Source organism: Petaurus breviceps, unplaced genomic scaffold, assembly GCF_028583685.1.
Source record: "Petaurus breviceps papuanus isolate PSGF00001 unplaced genomic scaffold, PetGlider_PUasm1.0 37, whole genome shotgun sequence".
Taxonomy (NCBI): domain Eukaryota; kingdom Metazoa; phylum Chordata; class Mammalia; order Diprotodontia; family Petauridae; genus Petaurus; species Petaurus breviceps.
In genome coordinates, this window is record NW_027186296.1 from 92836781 (window position 1) to 92857377 (window position 20597).

The window sequence follows — 20597 nt, forward strand, 5'->3', positions numbered from 1 at the left end:
CAAATCATGTCTTCCTAGTTATTCAGAAGGTGCTGCCCTAAGTGTTGTTTTGCCCAGTTTCTCCTTTTAAAAAAATAATAATCTACATCAATTACTAAATCCAGGCTCCCTTCAGTAATTTCTGGTGATAATAACTTGGTCCTGAATTTCCATCATCCATCTTCACAAATATCTCAGGCATCTGACACTTCTTTGTTGATATATTTGTATCTGTATTCATTCAGATATCACTCACGAAGAGGCTTTGGATTCCATTCTTGGATCTTAGCCATTTCATACGCTTTATCCAAAGGTAAACCACCCTCAGTTACATTTGATAAATTAATAGTCATAAGAGATAACAATCTTTGTTTTCCCCTGCTTTGACTAACCTTTATATACTTATCAGGATCATATTTAATCAATAGAAAGAGTTTAGTAAGATACTTCCTTTTCAATTTTTGCAGGCAGTTTATGTAATATTGTAGTTAATTGTTCTATGAATCTCTGATAGAATTAATTTGTACATCCATGTGGTCATAGGTCTTTTTTTTTCCCTCGTGGGAATTTCTGACATTAAACTAGTGTAGGGGCTAAGACCTTTGATTTTATTGGTATAGAGAAACTTGTAGGTGAGAAAACATCCTCAAGTTATACACCTCCTTTTCAAAATATTGTCTTAGTTGTCTAATACACTGAAGTTAAGTGATTTATCCAGAATCCCAAAGCCAATACGTGTTAGGAGAAAAATCTGAACCCAGATCTTCCTGGCTTCAATACCATGTCTCTACCCTATATGCCGTGTTACCTTTTCTGACACTGCTTCTGTTATTCTCTATTTCTGGTTCTGTTAATCTAGGTATTTTATATTTTTGGTAAATATTTATCCATTATCAGACGTGTTGGCATATAATAGAGCAATTTTTTTGGTGAGAGTTTCCTGTTTCGTCTTCATTTTTGTGCATTCTTTTTCCTTTTTTCGCACTGGCATTTTGGTTTAATGGTCTTTCAAAAATGGATAACTTTTTATCTTTTAGTTTTAAAAAACAGCTTTTAATTTTATTAGTTCAGTGGGAGTTTAATTTTCCTTCAATTTAATCTTCTTCAATTTTTAGATTTTCTGTTTTTGTATTTAGTTGTTTTATTTGTTTGTTGCTTTAATTTTTTTGTATGCAAGTCAGCTTTATTGATCTGTCCTAGTCCTTTTTGGTGATCTACCAGAGTCAAATTTTATAAAGATACCACTAACGCCCCCCAAATATATATTCTTCAATGTATTTCTACACAGTAATCACCACAGCTTTATCATATTTAATTTTCCTAAAATTCTATTCTGACCCTGGACTTCTTCCTTCTTGTTTTGTTAGATGTCTAGATCAGAGAAGGCAGTACAATTGAAGTCTCCAACTGTTATAGTTTTATTATCTCTTTCTCCACCTAATTTCATTAACTTTAAGTATACTATAGTTTCCCTTCTTACCCCTTTTACCATGTCAGCTTTTATTGTTGTCTTGTCTGAGATAATGATTTTCATCCTTGTCTTTTTGTAATCACCTGGGGATTAATTCTCTTCCAACCCCTCATTTTAACTCTTTATGAGTCTTTATATTGTAAGTATGTTTCCTGTAAAGAGTATTTTGTTGGATTGTCTTCTAATCCATCCTGCTACCCTCCTCCATTTCATGGGTGAGCTAATCCTATTTACATTTGCAGTTAAGACCATAATGTGGAAAGGCAAAAAGGAATGTGAACAACTGCAGTGATTCATAATTGAATTGGCCTTATTATACTTCTCAGCCCCTCTTTTACTATTCAGCAGACTCCAATCACTGGTTCTTATGTTTGTTCTTCTTTTAATCTTCCCTTTTATGGTCTCTCCTCCAAAGCTGAAATTTGCTTTGCATATGACTCTTCCTTTCCCAACTCTGCTTTCCCTCTTAAAGACCTCTTTCACCCCTCTGTCCTCAATGTTTTCCTATTAAATTTGGTGTAGTTCTATACCAAATTCTCTGTGTGTGTGCATGTGTGTGTGTGTGTGTTTTGTGCATGTGTGTGTTCAACCTTCCTATGCCTGGTTCAGATAAGAATGACATTCATCAGATGCTTGTTTCCCCATCCCCTCTTCCATATATTGATAAGGTTTTCTGGTATACTTCAGCAGTAAAAAGTAATAAATTCTTCCTCTTTCTTTATCATTGCTTTCCTAAAGTATTTCCTTGTTACCTTCTTTTTATCCTCCATTAAAATCAACAAAATGGAATAGAAGCAGCTTCTGGCCCTACACCTGTCTTTCTTTACTCCTTCTATGAAACTTGAGAACAGTTTTGATTCTAAAGGACCACTTGTCTTTTTTTTTCACTATTAGTATGTAAGCACTTCATCATCATTTGGTCCTCTTGGCTTGTTCAAATGTATAATCCTTAGCTTTTTAGATTCCTCTTATCTCTAGTGTTTGTGTTACAAAGACTGTATACAACTGTGGTGTTTCTGTCATAAATGCTGATAAATACTATCAACATTATTGTATTGTTTTCCAGGGATAGTTATTCTTGGTTGTAAGTCTTTTTTTCTTTTTAGAATGATATTCCAAATTTCACTCTCCATTATATTAGTTTCAGCATAGACTTATGTGAACCTCAATCTGGTTCCTTTGTATTTTGAATTTTTCTACCTGCTTGGAGTATTCTTACCTTTGTCTGGAAGCTTTGGATTTTATCTATGAAATTACTGGATATTTCAAATTTGAGATTTATTTTTGGGAGGTAACAAGTATTTTATTCCTGTTTTCTCATTGTCTGCTAGTTCTAATAGATCTGGGAAGTTTTCTTTTATTATTTCTTGAAATGTAGTACCTAGGTTTTTGGTTTGATCTTGGCTTTCAGCAAGTATGATGATTTTTAAGTTATCTCAATCTGTTTTCTGTGTCAGTTATTTTTGGTAGTAAGTGTCTTTTATAATCTACTAATTTTTCAGCCTTTTGTTTTTGTTCTAATATTTTATGTTTTCTTATAGAATCATTGCATTCTGTTTGCTCTATTCTATTTTTAGGGATTCTACTACTTAGTTAAGGTTTACACATTCTGTACTAAGCTATTTCCACCCCCCCCCCCCAGGAGTCCAAATTTGACTTTTTAAGTCTCTTACTTTATTTCTTCTAGTCACTCTTGCAGAACTTGTAGCCTGTTTATTCTTTTTTATCTCTTAATTGTATTTGTTACAGTTATTCTCTCTCTTCAACCAATAATTTTTCTTTTTATAAAATATATTTGGATTTTTCATTTACTCATTTTTTATTTATTCATATATATTCATTTACTCATTTATTTTCATTTATATATTCAACCTCAGTTCTTGGATTGGGACAACTCTCCTATAGTTTTGGCTGGGGTGGGCAGTCTCAATTTGGTCCCTTTAGCTCTGCTGTTTAAATGCTCCACCTGCTATCCTACTGCCCTAATATTTGGGGGTGTCAAAGACTAGACCTTACCCTCTGCCACAGTCCTTTGCTTATGATTCCATCTCCTGATGATGCGATGCAGTCGTCGGTCCTGTGTATGTCTTTGTCACATTCTGCTTACACAGTTCCCAACCAAGATCTGGCCCAGTATCCTGCTGCAGCCTGAGAGGTCTCAATAGGATAAAGGCTTTCTTCTGGTCCGGTGTTTCCAGGGCTTCTCTGGTTTCTCCTTCTCTTGGCATGTCTCCTCTCTGAGCACCCACAGGTTTCTACCTGCCTTCTCCTGTAGTCCTGGATTTGATGGAGTGGCTTATTATCATTTCTCTTTGGTCTTCTTAATCACTGACCCATCAGGGTCGAGGCTTTGCCAGGCTGTCTGTAAGCTGGGCTCTCCTTTTCCTCAGCCATCTTCCCAGGTGCCATTTCCATAAGGTTTTAAAGGAAAACTCCTTTAAGTTAAGGAATCTCTTAATATCGCAGAATAATGTTCACCTTCTCCTATGTGCTTTTTCTTTTGTCTATCTTGCATTAAAATTATTTGAGTATATGTCTCATCTGTCTATAGACTCCTTAAGGAGAAGGTTTATGTTCTTATTTATATCTCCAGTGCCTTGCATATAATACATGTGTATATACATATGTACACACATACATATACATGCACATATACGTGTATACATCTCTCCATATATGTGCATACCCATACATATACATATATACGCACATACATACACACAGGTGTATAGTATATATTTTTGTTGAATTGAACTGAATAGGTCAGAAAAAGCAGAAAGAGAGAACAGGAAGTAAGAGAGGTATTTACTTAAGGAGACAGGAAGGTTCTAAAGTAAGTTTTTCTGATTTTGTAATTTTACTTAGAATTCTGTTGCCATTGAACATCATCTTGTTGCCTTTGGAATTCATATGGCTTTGCTAGTGCCTGAATTAAGACATCAGGACTACTTTGGAAGGTTCGAAACATCAGCCGAAATTTCCCAATCTAGCTCTTCTCTAGGAGTTCAGTCTCCATACCTCCTAAAAGGAAAACATGAAAAGAGGAAGAGGAAAAAAAATGAAGAAAGTGAAGATGTACATGGTAGCACTCACCGTGTGAGTGCTGCTTATCTTCAGGTGGCGGAAAGTTAGGTCAGTCTTTTCTTCTGACATGCTTTTCTCCCTTTTTTTTTTTCTTCTTCCACTTTTCTTTTTCCTTTTTCATCTTTATTATAAGCCTTACCAGTTTTCCCGCTCAAAGTAGCCTTGTGGGAAGAACAATGGACTTGAAAACAAGATTACCTGGCTTTGAATTCTGGCAAGATACTCTACCCTTCAAAGTCTCAGTTTCCTCATCTATAAAATGGGTCAAGAGAAAAATTTTTGTAAACCTCAAACCTTTATGCAAATGAGTTATCTCACAAAAATTCCGTGATCCTCCCAAAAAATACTGATGGCAAAATTAGTTGAACTTATGGAGTTGGGTCTTAGGCATTTGTAAAGAAGCTTCTGTGGAAAACATTTGAAACTCATTTTGAAGTTAGCAAAACATCTTTTGCTACTTCTTGGAGTTTCTCTGAGCAAACGGTGTCAACATTTTCTAAGTAAAATACTGATTATTTTCCTAAAGCACCAAGTTCTGTCTCAGATATAACAGTATTAACCAATCTGCTATACCTTTTGGAATGTCTCTATTACAGTTATAAAGAAATATATTTTTCTTTCTTTTGATTGTTATGTGACATAGGAAGGCAAAATTCTGTATGCAAGTCATTTTATGTTTTCTTAGGTAAAGTTGATTATTATGCTTTTGGGCAGAACATTTAATCAGCAAAACTTCAGTCCCTTTAAGATGGAGATTAGTTTTAGCCAAGAAAAAAAGTAGCTTTATACTGCGCTTACATGCACTAAAATATGAATTTTTAAAAACCCTTAGTCATTTTCAATTTCTAGGGCCTTTCTGATAGAAAATACTTGAAGCCTTCAAGGCACCAAATACAGTGAAAAGTCACAAATGGTGGCTGCATTGTAAGCTGACCTATTTGACCAGATAAGTAGGCTTACTGTGGAAAACATAAGCTTGTTTTAAAAATCAAACAACCCAACAGAAACAAAGCCGAGGGAGAAAAGCCTTTTTATTGATGAAAGAAACAGAATTAATCAGGGGGTTGGAGCTCCTGTAAATTAATACCACCCAGCACCACCTCTTTTTTCCCCCCAAAATACATGTAGCTGATTCTAGACTATATAAATGGCAACTTGCCTTGCAAATACTTTGTCTTCATATCTTTATTTCTTGGAGAAGGGAAAGACAAGAAAAGGGAAGAAGCTTCTTGGCAGAGATGCTTAACAACATAAGTCAGACACCATTCTAAATGATTTCTTCCTGCCCTTGCTTCCTCTCATCTTCCCCTCTCCAGCTTTGTTATGGCTACTCAGGGATTCCCTTACTCTCAGAGACCCTTTAGACCCTCTTTTCTATAGTGCTATGAATTTCCCATACTGTATTGTTGTCCCCATTAGAACCATATCCTTGCTGATTTAAGAAAAAAAAATCTGAATAGCACAGCTTCTCCTGTCACTAAGTACCTTATTAATTCTCTTTCAAAATATAAAAGAAAAGGATAATCACAAATGAAAAGGCAGGAAATGGGAGTAGAAAGGAAGCTGTGAGGAAAAAAAATGATTTAAAAAAGACAGAAATATAGAGAAGCCCTTACAGGCTAAAAACACATTTGGATTTTTAGGACGGGGAAAAGAATAACAAACATCTTTGCCACCCTTTCTCCTGGATTCTAGAGAGCCACAAAAAATGGACAAATTTAAATGTTTCTCCATGAAATACTTTAGATATTTATCCACCACCTTTCCTTCAGTAAATTTTCAGTGCTCTTTTCAATGTTTATTTTCACATCGTGGGGGAAAAAAAGCTTCAATCAGGGTCTAATGTATAATATGTAACACCTTCCCAAGACTTGGTAATATCTCTTAAAATAAGAGAACCTATAATAGCAGTTAACCAGCTAGAGAAAGTCAATTGGCAAATCTTCAGTGTGAGCCTTCATACCTCAGAAATTAGGAAACAGTACAAATCAGGATTTGATTGATCATTTTGTTGACTGTCTAGACCTAAAAATGTGAAGGAGAAAATCTTAATGTGGGTTAAACTTAAGAGTGGGTCTCCCAGTTTCAGAGAGTTAGATGCTAAGCATTTACCAACATACCCCTGGGAGTATCCCAGTCTCAGGGCTCTTTGATAGGCAACAGAAGCCAGAGTTCTGGGGCAGTTCTAGAATAATACCAAAGAATAGAGAGAAAAACAAATCTGTCCATGAAGAGTTCTTGTCTCAGGGCCCTTTGATAGGCAACAGAAACCAGAGTTTTGGGGCACTTCTAGAATAATACCAAAGAATAGAGAAAAAACCAAATCTGTCCATGAAGAGTTCTTAATAAAAATTTGAAACTTCAAGTCATGAATCTTTGAATACTGATGGTTTCATGAATTTGAAAAAATCTGTAAATTGGGATGCTGCTGATTAGATATTCCTCAGGTTAGTGAGTGCTGTTTTCTTAATATGCTTTTGTGTCAAAGCTCATATGGTGAACTAAGGACAGAATCAGCACCTGAATTTAGGAATGATGTAGCTTGAAAGGCATAATAATGTAAGAAATAGCCAATTAGGTTAAAATTGGGTCTGTCTAGCCTAGTGTTTCACTTCTGAGATATCTTGCAGAAAGATGTGTTTCTTGTCCAAGACACAAGCCTCTCTAAAGGTTAAGGACGAACATCAAAGATCCCAAGATTTTCTTTATAACCCAAGATAGACCTATCGTCCAAAACTCCATATATACCTTTTTTGAACCTGCTTAAAATTTTAACATTACTGTTTCTCAGGGACAGGATTCCCTTCATTTGCCTCAAAGCTAAAATAGTTCCAGCACATCTTTCAGAAGCATGAAATCAAGCACTCAATCAATCAACACACCAGTTTTAATCACCTTTATAAATCAGGCAATTTACTAGGCTTTGGTGATATAAAAACTAAAATGAAATAATTCCTGTCTTCAAGGAGTTTGCTTTATATATAGGGTTACTACATGTACATAAATACAAATATTCAGAATAAATTCAAGTTAAATATTTTGGGAGACGGTCATGGCAGCTGGGGTATGAGATTAAGATTTTATATAGGAAGTGACACCTGAGTTGAGCTCTAATCTTCGGGGCTAATCCCTAACTCACTATTTTAGTAGTATTTCCCCCACCCAGAATTTATCCTGGGAGAATTTCCAAATATATATATACAGAGAAAGAGAGAGAGAGAGGAGAGTATGTGTGTGTGTGTGTGTGTGTGAAGGATTTATGAGAGACCACAAACATAGAAAACTTATAAAGGACTAACAGCAACTCATAAATAATTAATATAATTCTCCTTTATTCATTGAGTCACATTTTTCCACAGTGCCCTAAAGCTCTCCATACTCCTTGCTAACCCATGACTTGGACTTCCCTTGGGCAAGATCTGAGCATGAAGTTGCTAGACAGAAAACAGTCCCATATTTTGGGGTAATCCCTATTTAACCCTGTAGAGATGCATTTAGATATTTACCTTTATGGAACTTCTCTGAGGGTTTAGACTCCCTTACTCCTCAAGAAGAGAAAGATACTTGTGTCTGTTAGGTAGCTCACCTATTTGTGGGATTCCAAATAACACTGTAATAGTGAAGCTAAATTCTAAGTCTCTTGTTTCTTTATATCCTGACTTTAGTTCCTGGCTTCTATTTCTCCCATTGCCAGAGCAGTCTTCACTTTCTAAGAGTCTTGCTGCTCCCAAAATTCTCCTTTTCTTAATTACAAGTCTATATCCCTATTACTTACATATGAGGCAACCCCCACAGGCTGGTGCTTTCCAGGAAACTTCCCATTGTCTTGGACAAAAGGCTGGATCCCAAGATCATGTTGCCAAGGATGTCTTCCTACTCTGGGTAGAACCAGGCCTCTCAGACTTGTGGCTGTTATGAGAAGCAACTCCCAGTAACTCACATTATCTAGGAATTCTCTTCCCAACCCCCATGGAGTTGAGAAGCACATCTTCCTTTATCATATGTCTCTTCAGGAATTCTGAATACACTGCTTCAGCCATATGTATGGAGAAAGTCCACTCTCAGTGTTGAGCCATCATCAAAAAAAAAAAAGGAAAAAAAAAGTAATAGGTAGTAGTTTATAGTATGAGAACTCACATTATCTGGAATTTGTTGTTGTTTTTCCTAAAGTGCAGGTCTGATCAAGTTACTCTCCTATTCGAGAATCCCCAATAGCTCCTTGTTATCTTTAGATAAAATAGAAGCCCTTTTTGGCTTTTAAGTCCTTTCCTAAACTGGCTTCAGCCTACCTTTCCAGGCTTATTGCACCTTCACCCTTTCAATATTTCAGTGAAGTTAGCCTAATTAATGTTTCTTTTTCCATCTCCTGTCTCTATGCCCTTGCAAACAGGTTGTCCCCCAGGCGACCCCCTTTTAAAATTTCTAAGTTCATTCAAGGTTCAGCTCAAGCACCACCCTCTCTATGCTTCTTCCTTCAGACAGTGACCCCCTAAAAATACTTTGTATTTTATTAGAGTCATGTAATAAACACATTCATATGGATCTGTGAGCTTATCAATTCAGAAATTCATTCCAGTGACATATATTGCAATTCATCTCTGATTGCCTATCCCATGTTACTCATTCTTGGGAATCCACCAAATATTCTGAAATTCTTCCTCATTTTCTGTGACATTCCAAAGGTTCTAATGGAACACTTTGGCCATCTGTCTGTCACCTTTCACTCTTGGCCCATGACCAACCCATCTTCTCTTTCTGGCATTTACATTTTGTATTTACTTATATGTGTACATATTATTTCCTCCAATAGAGTGCAAACTCCATGGGAGCATGGACTTTTGTCTTTTATATCTCTAGCACTTAGCATTCTATCAAAAAAAAGATGCTTATAAGTACTTGTTGACTTATTGGCTGAATGAATGGTGGTGTGATTTTGAAAGATGTAGGAAACCAGAAGGAACAGATTTTGGAGAGAAAACTTGGGGCAAATACCAGGCCCAAAATGTCTGAAATAGGTACATTTTCAAATTTTCAAGGAAAGAAAAGCAAAAGAAAACTACCAAGACTATTCATACCTTTTGGAATTTTATAGATTTTGTTCATATATTCCCTCTTAGTCTCTTTTTTTTCTAAAGGGTCCTAATTTTTAGAATCTTTTTTTCCTTTGGAATTTCCTCCACTCCTTCAGCTGTCTCTCTCTCTCTCTCTTTAGACGTTTGCTGTTATTTTTTTTTTAATGAGGTGTCGGGACCAAAATAAGATGAAGCATTTCAGGTAGGGTGGAATGCACCTTATTTTGGTGAAAATATGGGATAAAATAATCTGTTTTATTTTCAGTAATACTTTTCTTGATTATTAATGGATGGAGTGCTAGACTTGAAGTCAGGAAGTCAGAAATACCTGAGTTCCTATCTTGTCTGAGACATTTACTAGCTGTGTGATCTTAGAAAGTCACTGAATCTCTCAGCCTCAGTTTTATCTGACAAATGGAGATGATAGCATTTACCTCAAAGATGTTATGAGGATCAAATAATATAAGTAAATCACTTAAGGCAGTATATAAATATTAGCTATTATTATCCCATTGGGTTTTTTTTAAAATTGGAACATCTCTTCTGCCTATAGTCCTTTGCCTTAGGGTCAGAATTTAAATTCTGAATGCCAGGTTGCCATGGTGTCTAGAAATTTCATCATTCTGTCTAATATTTTCTTTTTTTTTTTAAGCAATCGGGGTTAAGTAACTTGCTCGAGGTTACACGGCCAGTTATTCCTGGGTGTGGTTGCTGAGTGTCTGAGCCCGGGATTCGATCTCCAGGTTGTCCCAACACTGGAGCCGGTGCTCTTACTCGCTGAGCCACCTGGCCGCCCCTAAGCAATTGGGGTTAAGTAACTTGCTCAAGGTTACATGGCCAGGTGTTTCTGGGTGGGTGCTAAGTGTCTGAGCCCGGGATTCGATCTCCAGGTCTTCTCAACACTGGAGCCGGTGCTCTTACTTGCTGTGCTACCTGGCCTCCCCTCTGTCTAATATTTTCAATATAATCTTAACTGAAAATATGTAACTGTATTGTGCTCTTCCCATGTGCATGTTTTTTGAGTTTTACCCAGGATAGAAACTGGTTAGGATGATCCTAAGACCCTCAGTTGCCATCATGAGTTGGGGATTCTATTTCACTGTGCTCAAGGAGGGTGAGAGTAGTTCCCCAGGACTTCTACCAATGTTATATATGGAATCTGCTTAGTTTTGCCTAAAATTTCTTTTAAATCTTAGAGAAGATTCTTCAGAATCCCTTGGCAGACAATTAGTGGTGGTGACTTCGGTTGCAACCAGATGTTGAAAACCAGTACCTGGTGATAGGATGCTTTTTTCCTTTCTGCCTTTGTTTTTCTTCCTTTGAAAATTGAAATAACAATAATTTGGCTCTCAAATTTGGGTCCAGTTCTTAGGGTTAAATATTGAACAAGCTCTTCTCTACTTATGATTTTCCTTCAAAATTTCCTAGAAAATGTTTTATAATATTTCTCTTATGACTGAGAAACTTCTCTATTTAAGATAAACCTCTATTATTTATCAAAACATTTTAAAATTAATTTAACTGAGAATTTGGAAACAATTCCATATTCTCTATCATGTTTATAATAACACACTGTAGGTGATATATTCCTCATTAAAAAAAACGCGACTGAAAGATAACTTCCAATTTATAATATCATTTTAGTGTCTATCATTTCTTCTCCACAACAATGCTATTTCATCATCTCATTATAGCATGTAGGTGACCTGGGGGTCTTTAGAGAAATTCCAAAGCACTTATTCCGTGATAGGTCCTGTGCAAAGATTTAAATAGGGACCTAGATATAAACTGCATGTCAGGCTAGCAATCTGTAATCTGGCTAACATTTGGGGAGATTCATTGTGAGAAATCTGTCCAATGGTTATAAAGGATTTTGTTTTTGTTTTTTAATTTTTGTCCTCACAGAGCAATTAACAGAGTTTTTGTATGAAAGCATAGAAAGGCTGACATAAGCATCAGTGGACAAAGTATTCAGAACAAAATTATAGATCTTTGAAATATTTATGTAATAAATTCATTCATTTATAAAGCTTTAAGACTTTCACTTTAGTGTGAAATGCTGTTTAAGGACCATCATTTTTAGGACCAAAAGGGAAATAATAATATCATATGTAACATAAATGCCTCTATCGGCCCTTTTGCCATTTAGAACCATATTCAGTACTAAAGTAGAAAAGTGAACCCAAAGTGTATCTGGGGAATGTCATCAAGCAAGCATGCAATTGGTAAGTGTAAGAGTAATGAGTTAGATTTTAATGTCTGGACTTGTGGAACCATTACTTTATGGTGCCATCTGAAAAACATCAATCCTCTAGAAAGCCCCATTCTTTAAAAGCAAATGGATAACAAACATATATATCATATCAAGAAGGATTAATTCAGTACAAATTAATGCCCATCACCACACTAGTTGCTTTGGGGATCTTATGGCCTTGTTGGGGAGATGGATTTGAACACGTGAAACAATTAGTGAACAAAATAGCTCATATATAATAAAATTCTTAAATGTGTGTTTCATACTTTAAGTGCCTTAAGAGTTCTTCAGAATTTGCATTTTAAAGAAAAATAAAGACACTATTCTTCACTTTACAATATCATCTAAGACATTCTGAAAATGTACTTATTAATTCATTCAATTTTTTTTTCTCACTTTGAAGTCTCATCAGTTTTCTGAAAAAGCCTTCCTCCTTGAGCTTTGGAAGACACATGAAAATGGCTTAGAAAAACAGTATGCAGAAATTAAAAATGAAAGGAGTAGACTTCTCCAAACCTTTGTAAGTATCTAGCTACTTCAAGATCTCTATTTTACCAATTTTGTAAAAGTATAGTTGGACACGTCTTCTGAAATTGTTCATTCTTCAAATAGAAGAAAACATTACTAGGGGCCATTAAAATAAACGGAGATTCATTATATTTTGAAAGAATTATACAGATGGAAATATGAAAATTACTTGCCGTTGTATTGAACACCTCCAATAAAATCAGACTCTGATCTTTTCTCATGGATTGGAGGTGATCCTGATTTTTCAAAGGTAACAAAATGTAATCTGATAGCTCATACCAAGTGGTAATATTACCAGGTGACAGATTGTGTGTCTGTTTTGGAGGGACAAACCTAACCAAATTCAGAGAGCTTTATCAGTGGAAGATTCAGGTGGTATCATTTTTTTCCCCCAAAAGAAATCTTATAAAGAACAGCCTTTTGAGGCTTGGATGGCTTTTAATCTGCATGAAGTGAGTATCTGCATTTGTAAAAACTAGAGATCTTTTGAGGTTTAAAATAATTATAAACACAATGAAATTCATTAGATCCTATTTAGGAATCACTCAGTCTTTTCATAAATTGGTTTGGCTGAGCTTCTCTTTCCTCTATCCTCTAAAACTAGAAATGACACCTCCTTCCAATGGATTTTCATATTTTATTGGTACTTCTTAATGCACTTTCACTTTTTTGTGTTATATTTATTTGTAAACTGGCTTATTCACCCACCTACTGGATTGTAAGGGACTTGGAGAGAGGGATTACTCTGTTTATCATCTTTGTTATTCTCAGCTTCTTAGAGCAGTACTTGACCCATTTTAGGTCCTTCAAAATGTTTGATTAATTCATTGGATCACATACTTGGAACTGAGCAGTACCTCAGAAGCCATTTAGTCCAACCCATACCTGAATAGGAATTCCTTCTTCAACATCCCCAACAAGTTAACCCACTATTTGATAAAATAAATTGAGGAAGAAATCCACTCCTCCAAGGCAGGCCAATAGTTAAAAGTGTTCAGCACCTCCAATCTGTCTCTCTGCAACTTGATTGATTTCTACTCTCTGGACCAAACAGAGCAAATATATTTCCTTTCCCACAGGTTAGAACTTTTAGTATTTAGAAGACAGCTATCATGTTAAATCTTGTCTTCCTTCAGAACATCCCCAGTTTCTTCAACTCATCTTCATATGGCATCTTGAGATCTTTAAATGTCTGGTTTTCCTCCCCTGGAAGATATCATAGTTCATTGATATGCTTTAGAAAATGTGGTACCAAGAGCTTAATATAATAATCCAGTTAAGGTTAATGAGTACAGAGTACAGTAGAAGTATCACCTCCTTCAGTTTAGACCTGGTACCTCTCCTAATGTATTCTAAGATAGCCTTAGCATTTGTTAGCTTCCATTTTGTACTGTAAATTAAAAACCTCCATTTTTTTAATGTGAGAGGTTTTCTAGTTATACCGTTTTTATCTGATACTTGCTAAATTATTTTGTGTTTTTTTTAACTTGTGTCTGACTTTAAGAGTATTGCTATGTAATTTTATTTATTAAATTCAGTTCTTTATTCTAACTTTCTGAGATCTTTTTGTGTACTCTGTAATATACCCATTAGCTGTCTTGCTCACTCTTCTATATGTCATTTCCAAATTTAGTAAGCATGCTATTTATTTATTCATTTAAGTTGTTGGAAAAATATAAACAGTACAGGGTCAAGGAAAGATCCTTGTGGCACCACACTAAGAGCCTTCCACCAAGTGTACGTGGACCTGTTACTGACTATTTTTTTTGTCTTTTTGGAGGGGTACAGGCAGGCAATTAGGGTTAAGTAACTTGCCCAAGGTCACACAGCTGGTAAGTGTTAAGTGTCTGAGTGCAGATTTGAACTCAGGTCCTCCTGACTCCAGGGCCAGTGCTGTATTCACTATGCCACCTAGCCATCCTATTCACTACTTTTTGAGAATGGTCTTTCAAACAGTTTTATGTTAACCTCCTTATATTTTTATCTAGTTCACACCACTCTGTTTTCTCTAAAAGGTAATATGAAAGACTTCATGAAATGTTTTGATGAAATTTAAGCAGCGTGTGTCTACAAATATTCTTTCTGATTTACCAGTCTAGAGATTAAAAAAAAAAACAGAAAGAAAAGAAATGAGATTAAACCAGTATGGCTGTTCTTGATTAAGCCATATTGACTCTACTTATCGTGATTCCCCTTTTTACATGTTCAGAAATTGTCTTTTCCACAGGTCAGTCTAATCACTTGCAGGTTCTACTGTGCTGGAGAGGTTTAAAGAAAAGACTATGTCTGCTTTCCAAGGACCAGCCTGCTTAAGTATAGGAAGACATGTCACTAGTAGGTTGGGTCCTTGGTAATGGTAACCTATGAAAGAAAGAAAAATATAACCTTTGTGGACTTCTGATCCTTTAAAGACAGTGTGTGGTAAATAGTGGATACTGATAATTGCACAATATGTGATTAGCACACAAAAATAAACATTAACTTAGTTTTGGTGATCTAAATGCAAGAACCTTATTTAGTGAGTAGGTACACTTTAAAATCATATACTTTAAAATACTATAAAGTCACATAAATTTTGACATTTTTTTTTTACTATAAATGAAATCAGAAGACAAAAAAAATGTATCTGAATGTGAAGATGCCTCATAGTTTCTCTTTGGAGAGGCAAATAGAAGAGTTGGTGGAATTAGTTTTATAGTGCATCCAAAGGCAACAAAAAATAGTAATTCCATGGCACAGTTGGTGATTTTGTATTACAGTGCTCATGATAAGCATTTGTAAGAAGATCATAAAGATAACTCAATATATGTATCAACATCTGTTGCAAAGAAGGAGGTAGAAAAATTAATTCTACGAAGAATTTGATGAGAATCACAGTATCTTTTAATACTTAATAACTTAAATGCAAAGGTGGACCTGAGGAAGCACATAAATAAACATGTTGGAAAGGTTCAGGTGTGAGAAATGAGAGAAAAGACCTTTTAGAATGTAGAGAAACCCTATACCTCTAGATCCTCTGTATTTTATTAAGGAAGAGAGTTGGGAGGTGAGATTTGAGTTAAATCTTGAGGGAAGCCAGGAGGTGATGGAGAAAAGGGAGAAGATTCCAGGTATGGTGGAGAGTTTGTACATGACATGGTAATGATTATATTTAGTCCCTAAACCTTGCAGAGTTTACAAAGTGAGATCCATAATCACTCAAAAGACTTTTTATTAACTATCCACATAGCAAAAAAGAAAAATAAACACAGGGGAATAAAGAATGTCTGATGTCCATAGTATAATATATGATTGAATGAACAACTCATATAGCTCATTCATAAACACTGTTGGACAGACAACATTCCTGCACAATGAGCAGAGTCAAAAATGGAATATGAGAAGTTGAGTGAATTGATTGCTTTTGGTAAATTGTTTAGGGCCTCTAATGACAACCAGCCTTCTTGAAATAAAGGTTGATTTTTTCACACTATAATTTCTATGATTATGCTGTATGTCTATGAGTAACGGAATACCACTGTCTCTACAGAATTAAAGGTGTGGCTCATTCAAAGGAGAGGCTCATTATAAATACGAAGTAATTGAAATAAATTTAGTAATGAAGAATCAGCATAAGAAAAAGATATGAATGAACCAGAAAAGCCCTAAACCAGTAGTGAGAAAGAGGGATAACCACTGGACTATCCCTGTACTTCATTGGCATCTACTCAATGATAAAAAGTCTAGCACGTGGCCACTGGCGTGGTTGGATAGACTCCCTGAGGAGGATTTATTAGAGGATATGGACAAGATTTGCTAAGGATGAGAATGTGTAGGTAGGTTGTAATCTTCAGTATTAGATGGAATAGCCAGATTGGTGAAATCACAGATCCATCAAAATATTAAAGAAGTATTTTCTGGGAATTAAGGCCAATGTCACTGGAGAATGACATTCTCTTCCATTTTGGGGGAAATTTGGACACTATCTGTTCTTCTCTAGTACAATGACACTTTTCGTATTTGCCATGGTTTTTCAGAGACTATGATGACGTTCCAGTGATTTTATTTGCTTTATACTTTCTATTTTGGGGCCTATTATAGTATCCTAGAACATAGTTCATCTGGGTGTGGTTATTTGAATTTATAAAGTACAGTTAAGTGCTCTCATAGTACTCACTTATCTTGGATATCAGTTTCCTATTAACCATTTTTGTTCTATCTCTTCTAAACCGAAAACCATTCTCCTTGGCAGCAAAATCAGAACTGAGTAAACCTTCACTCTGTGTTCATTATCATCAACCAGACCATCTCTAAACGTCTGCTTTATTCTTTCTTTCCTCCTCCTTTTTCTACAAAATAAGTATTTTTAAGTCCTTATTTCAACATTGTGACATAGAAATAACGCTGGAGTCTTGATGTCTATGACATCAGAATACAAGATCTGACAGGAATAACTAGTCAATCAGTCAACTGGCATTTATTAAATGCCTATTACGTTTAGAAAGAGATTTTGTAAGAATATAAATACTTTTGTCTATTGTAAATAACCACATTAACTATAAAGGACATGTGAAGAAAGATGCTGTCTGCATCCTGCATCCAAAGAAAGAACCGATAAATAGATGTATAGAATAATTATATGTGTGTGTCACACACACAAATACACATACACATACCTATTTGTGTCTAATGGTAGCCGTCACTAGGGTGGGGAGGGGGGGAGAGGAAGAAAGAAAAAAAGAAAAAAAAAGAAATTTACATGATAACTCACATATTTAAAAGGAATCGTAAGTTGTACATAATAGATTTGCAGCTTCATGTGCAATTATCTTTTTTGTTAAGCTGTGTTATGAAAATACTTGTTTTACTCCACAAATTAAAAATAAAATAAATGTGAAAAAAACTTTAAAATACCTATGATATGCTTCAGAGGGGGCAGCTAGGTGGTACAATAGATAGAGAACCAGGCCAAGAGTCAGAAAGACTCATCTTCCTGAGTTCAAATCTAGCCTCAGACACTGCCTAGCTGTGTGTGACCTTGGGCAAGTCACTTAACCCTATTTGCCTCAGTTTCCTCTCATCTGTAAAATGAGCTGGAGAAGAAAATGGTAAACCATTCCAATATCGTTGCCAAGAAAACCTCAAATGGAGTCATGAAGACTCAGACACGACTGAAATAACTGCACAACAACAAATTATATGCCAGGCACCCTTGATACAGAGAAAGGCAAAAAAAAAAAAAATCCTGACTTTCAAGGAACACACAGTCTAATTGAGGAAACAACTATGTACCAATAAGATACATACAGGATATATTGAGGGTAGTGTCAGAGGAAAAGCATTAAGATTAAGGAAAGCTAGGATAGATCTTAGAGGAAGCAGTACTATAGGTGAGAGAAGAAGAAAGTAAGGGAAGCCAGGAGCAGGAGACAAGGAGGGAGAGAATTCGAGGCGCCAGTGAAAATTATCAGTTGGGAGATGGAGTCCTGTAGGAGAAGCAAGGAGTCTTGTGTCCCTGGATCACAGACAATATGGAAGGAGTGAAGTGTCAGAAGACTGGAAAGTTAGGAAAGGACCAGAATATGAAGGGCTTTGAAAGCCAAACTGAAGATTTTATATTTGATCCTGCATGTAAAAGAAAGACACTGGAGTTTATTGAAGAGAGGGGGTGATTTTAGGAAGATTAATTTACAATTTCAGTTGAAATTATGGACCTGGTGAAAAGCTGTCTTTTCTCAGCACCCACCTAGTTAAGTTTGAAGACATTCATCACCTGGATGGACTCACAATGTTACAATTTACAGGCACTGCAATTCTTAATGACTATCTTTTGATCTTTAGAGAGTTTTTAACCTGAGTTGGTAGAAAGGATACCCACGCAAATAAATAAATGAATAAAGTAAGTAAAATTCACAGATCCCTTCTTGCAGTGGGAAAATTAGGGTTATTATTCATCTTTTTGTTTTTCTTAAAATCAGCTCCATGCCTTGCACTTGGTAGAACACTCAAATTAATTGACTTGAATACATCAAAAAGGCAGAGAACTATCTCTCCATCTTTCCTTATATTTATTATATTCTACCTCATGTTACACTTATTTGAATACTTATGTATCACTCTTATTAAATTATAACCTTCTTGAGGGTAGGAATAGCATTGCTTGCCTTCCTTGTATTTCCCATTATGTAAACATTGCCTTGCACATTCTTCAGGAATAGTTAGTTTAATTGGATTACCTTTTGTAAACAAGGTCCAACAATAGTTTTTTCTTGCTTTAAATCAATAAGGGGAATGTGCAAGTTTCTGCAAGCTTGCCATATTTTGTTTCTCTTAAAATGCATTTCAGAAATACATTACTGTTTAGGTTCTAGCATGATTAATATTTTATTAAAGTTCAAATTTACAATACAAATCAACTATTGATATTTCATAGAATTTAAACTGTGTTATTTGAAACTAAGAGTTTAGAATGAAAGAATATAAACTCCTTAAGGAAGGGACTTTTTTTTTGACTTGGTTTGTCTTTGCATTCTCAGCACCGAGCAGTGCTCTGCACAGAATGTGTGGGATGAGTGATTGCCCGATTACATTGAATTGAATTTGGTTTCAAAGAATTTAGAGCTAGAAATGACCAGAGAGATGACGTTACTCAAAACCCAGAGATAAGAAAACTGACGTTATGAGAGCTTTGTCCAAGATGAAATGAGGAGTAAGGGGAAAAACAGGATCTGAGCTCATCTTTAGACTCTCCTCTCCAGGATGTATAGACATTAGAGATCAGCTTAACCAAATCTCCTGTTTTGTAGATGAGGAAACTGACACCTAATTAATTATGGCTTTATTTAGATATTTAGGAGTCTTTTTATTTTCCTTTTAAAATGATAACAACTCATCAGTAATAGAACTTCCTAATATTTTCTGTTCCCAGAGAAGTTAAGGGTCTTGCTCAGGCTTATGAAGCCAAGTCTGTACTTGGGGTTTTATAAGCACAAATAAATGTCATCCTTCAGTGGCAGAACTTTGGCAAACAAAATTTTCTTGAATTTTAAGTGTACAAATGTTATTTAAAATGATCAGTTAAGAGAATTTTAAGACCATCATTTATTAATATGGAATTAAATATATTTAGATACATAACTTTAAAAATTACTTAAGGCAGAAAAAATCCTTTAAAAATTTTATTATAATTTTTAATATACTTTAAATTCTCATAGAAAAAATTACTAGCTTCCATTTATGAAGTTTTTTTTCTACGTTTCAGGAGAAGATGAAGAAAAAAATAAAAGAAGAAGAAGAAAGATTTACCAAGGAGATTAGAGAATTCAATAACGAGTATGGATTATTAAGTAAAAGAGAACTTTTGATTAAAGAAAAAGTCAAGATTGAAATATCTGATTTAGAGAAACAGGAAAATATTTTGAAAACTGGTAGGTATACTTTGTTTTCTGGGTATCATTAGGAAGCTGGGTATTTCTGATCAGTGAAATGTCTAGAGGCTTCAAGTTTAACCCTTCACATACCACAACTTGTAATTTGTTTTTAATATCAATCTTTTAAAAAAGTATCATATACTCCTCTACTTTAATAAACTGACTGTATCAGCCATGATTTGAGCTAGAAGCATTATGAGAAACATTTGAATGTCAAGAGAGAGAAGGACTCTGGAGGATTTTTTTTTAAACTTATCTTAAAGACTCAGGACCATAATATGAACATTATCTCATACTCTGCTAGAATACATAGGCCTGATTGAATTCTGACCTTGGACTACACTCTGAAACTTAATTTCTCTAAGAAAAAAAATCTTTCATATGAACTTGCTTTGGAGGTATTTACTTCTTTCTCATAAAGAATGTATAGCTGCACAACCTCCAAGACATTTTAATATGTTTTTTTTTCCTACAAAATTAGTTATTGAATCAAAGAATAAGACATCCTTTTCTCAGGTGAATTGCTGTCAAATTCTCTTCGCTGTTATTAGAGAAGACAGCTAGATGGTGCAGCAGATAATGTGTTGGAACCACAGTCAGGAAGGCCTCAGTTAAAATGTGGCCTTGGATATTTATTAGCTGAGTGACTGGGCAGGTCACTTAACCTCCATCTATCTCAGTTTCTTCATCTGTAAAATGAAAATGAAAAAAGCATCTACCTTCTTGCCTTTTAAAGTGCTTTACAAACCTGAAAGCACTAAATAAATACCAGATATCTCTACTACCATTACCACCACCAC

General features: G+C 35.2%; 1 protein-coding gene across 3 annotated transcripts in view; it reads left to right on the top strand.

Moving 5' to 3' along the window:
* The window catches only part of CCDC172 (coiled-coil domain containing 172), a 51194-nt gene that overhangs the window by 12330 nt on the left and 18267 nt on the right, over nt 1-20597 (top strand). For all 3 annotated transcript variants that reach the window (XM_069097562.1, XM_069097563.1, XM_069097564.1), the window contains 2 exons: nt 12264-12380; nt 19629-19794. In XM_069097562.1, coding sequence (XP_068953663.1) covers nt 12264-12380; nt 19629-19794 — 283 coding nt within the window. The remainder of the gene's footprint in view (nt 1-12263; nt 12381-19628; nt 19795-20597) is intronic.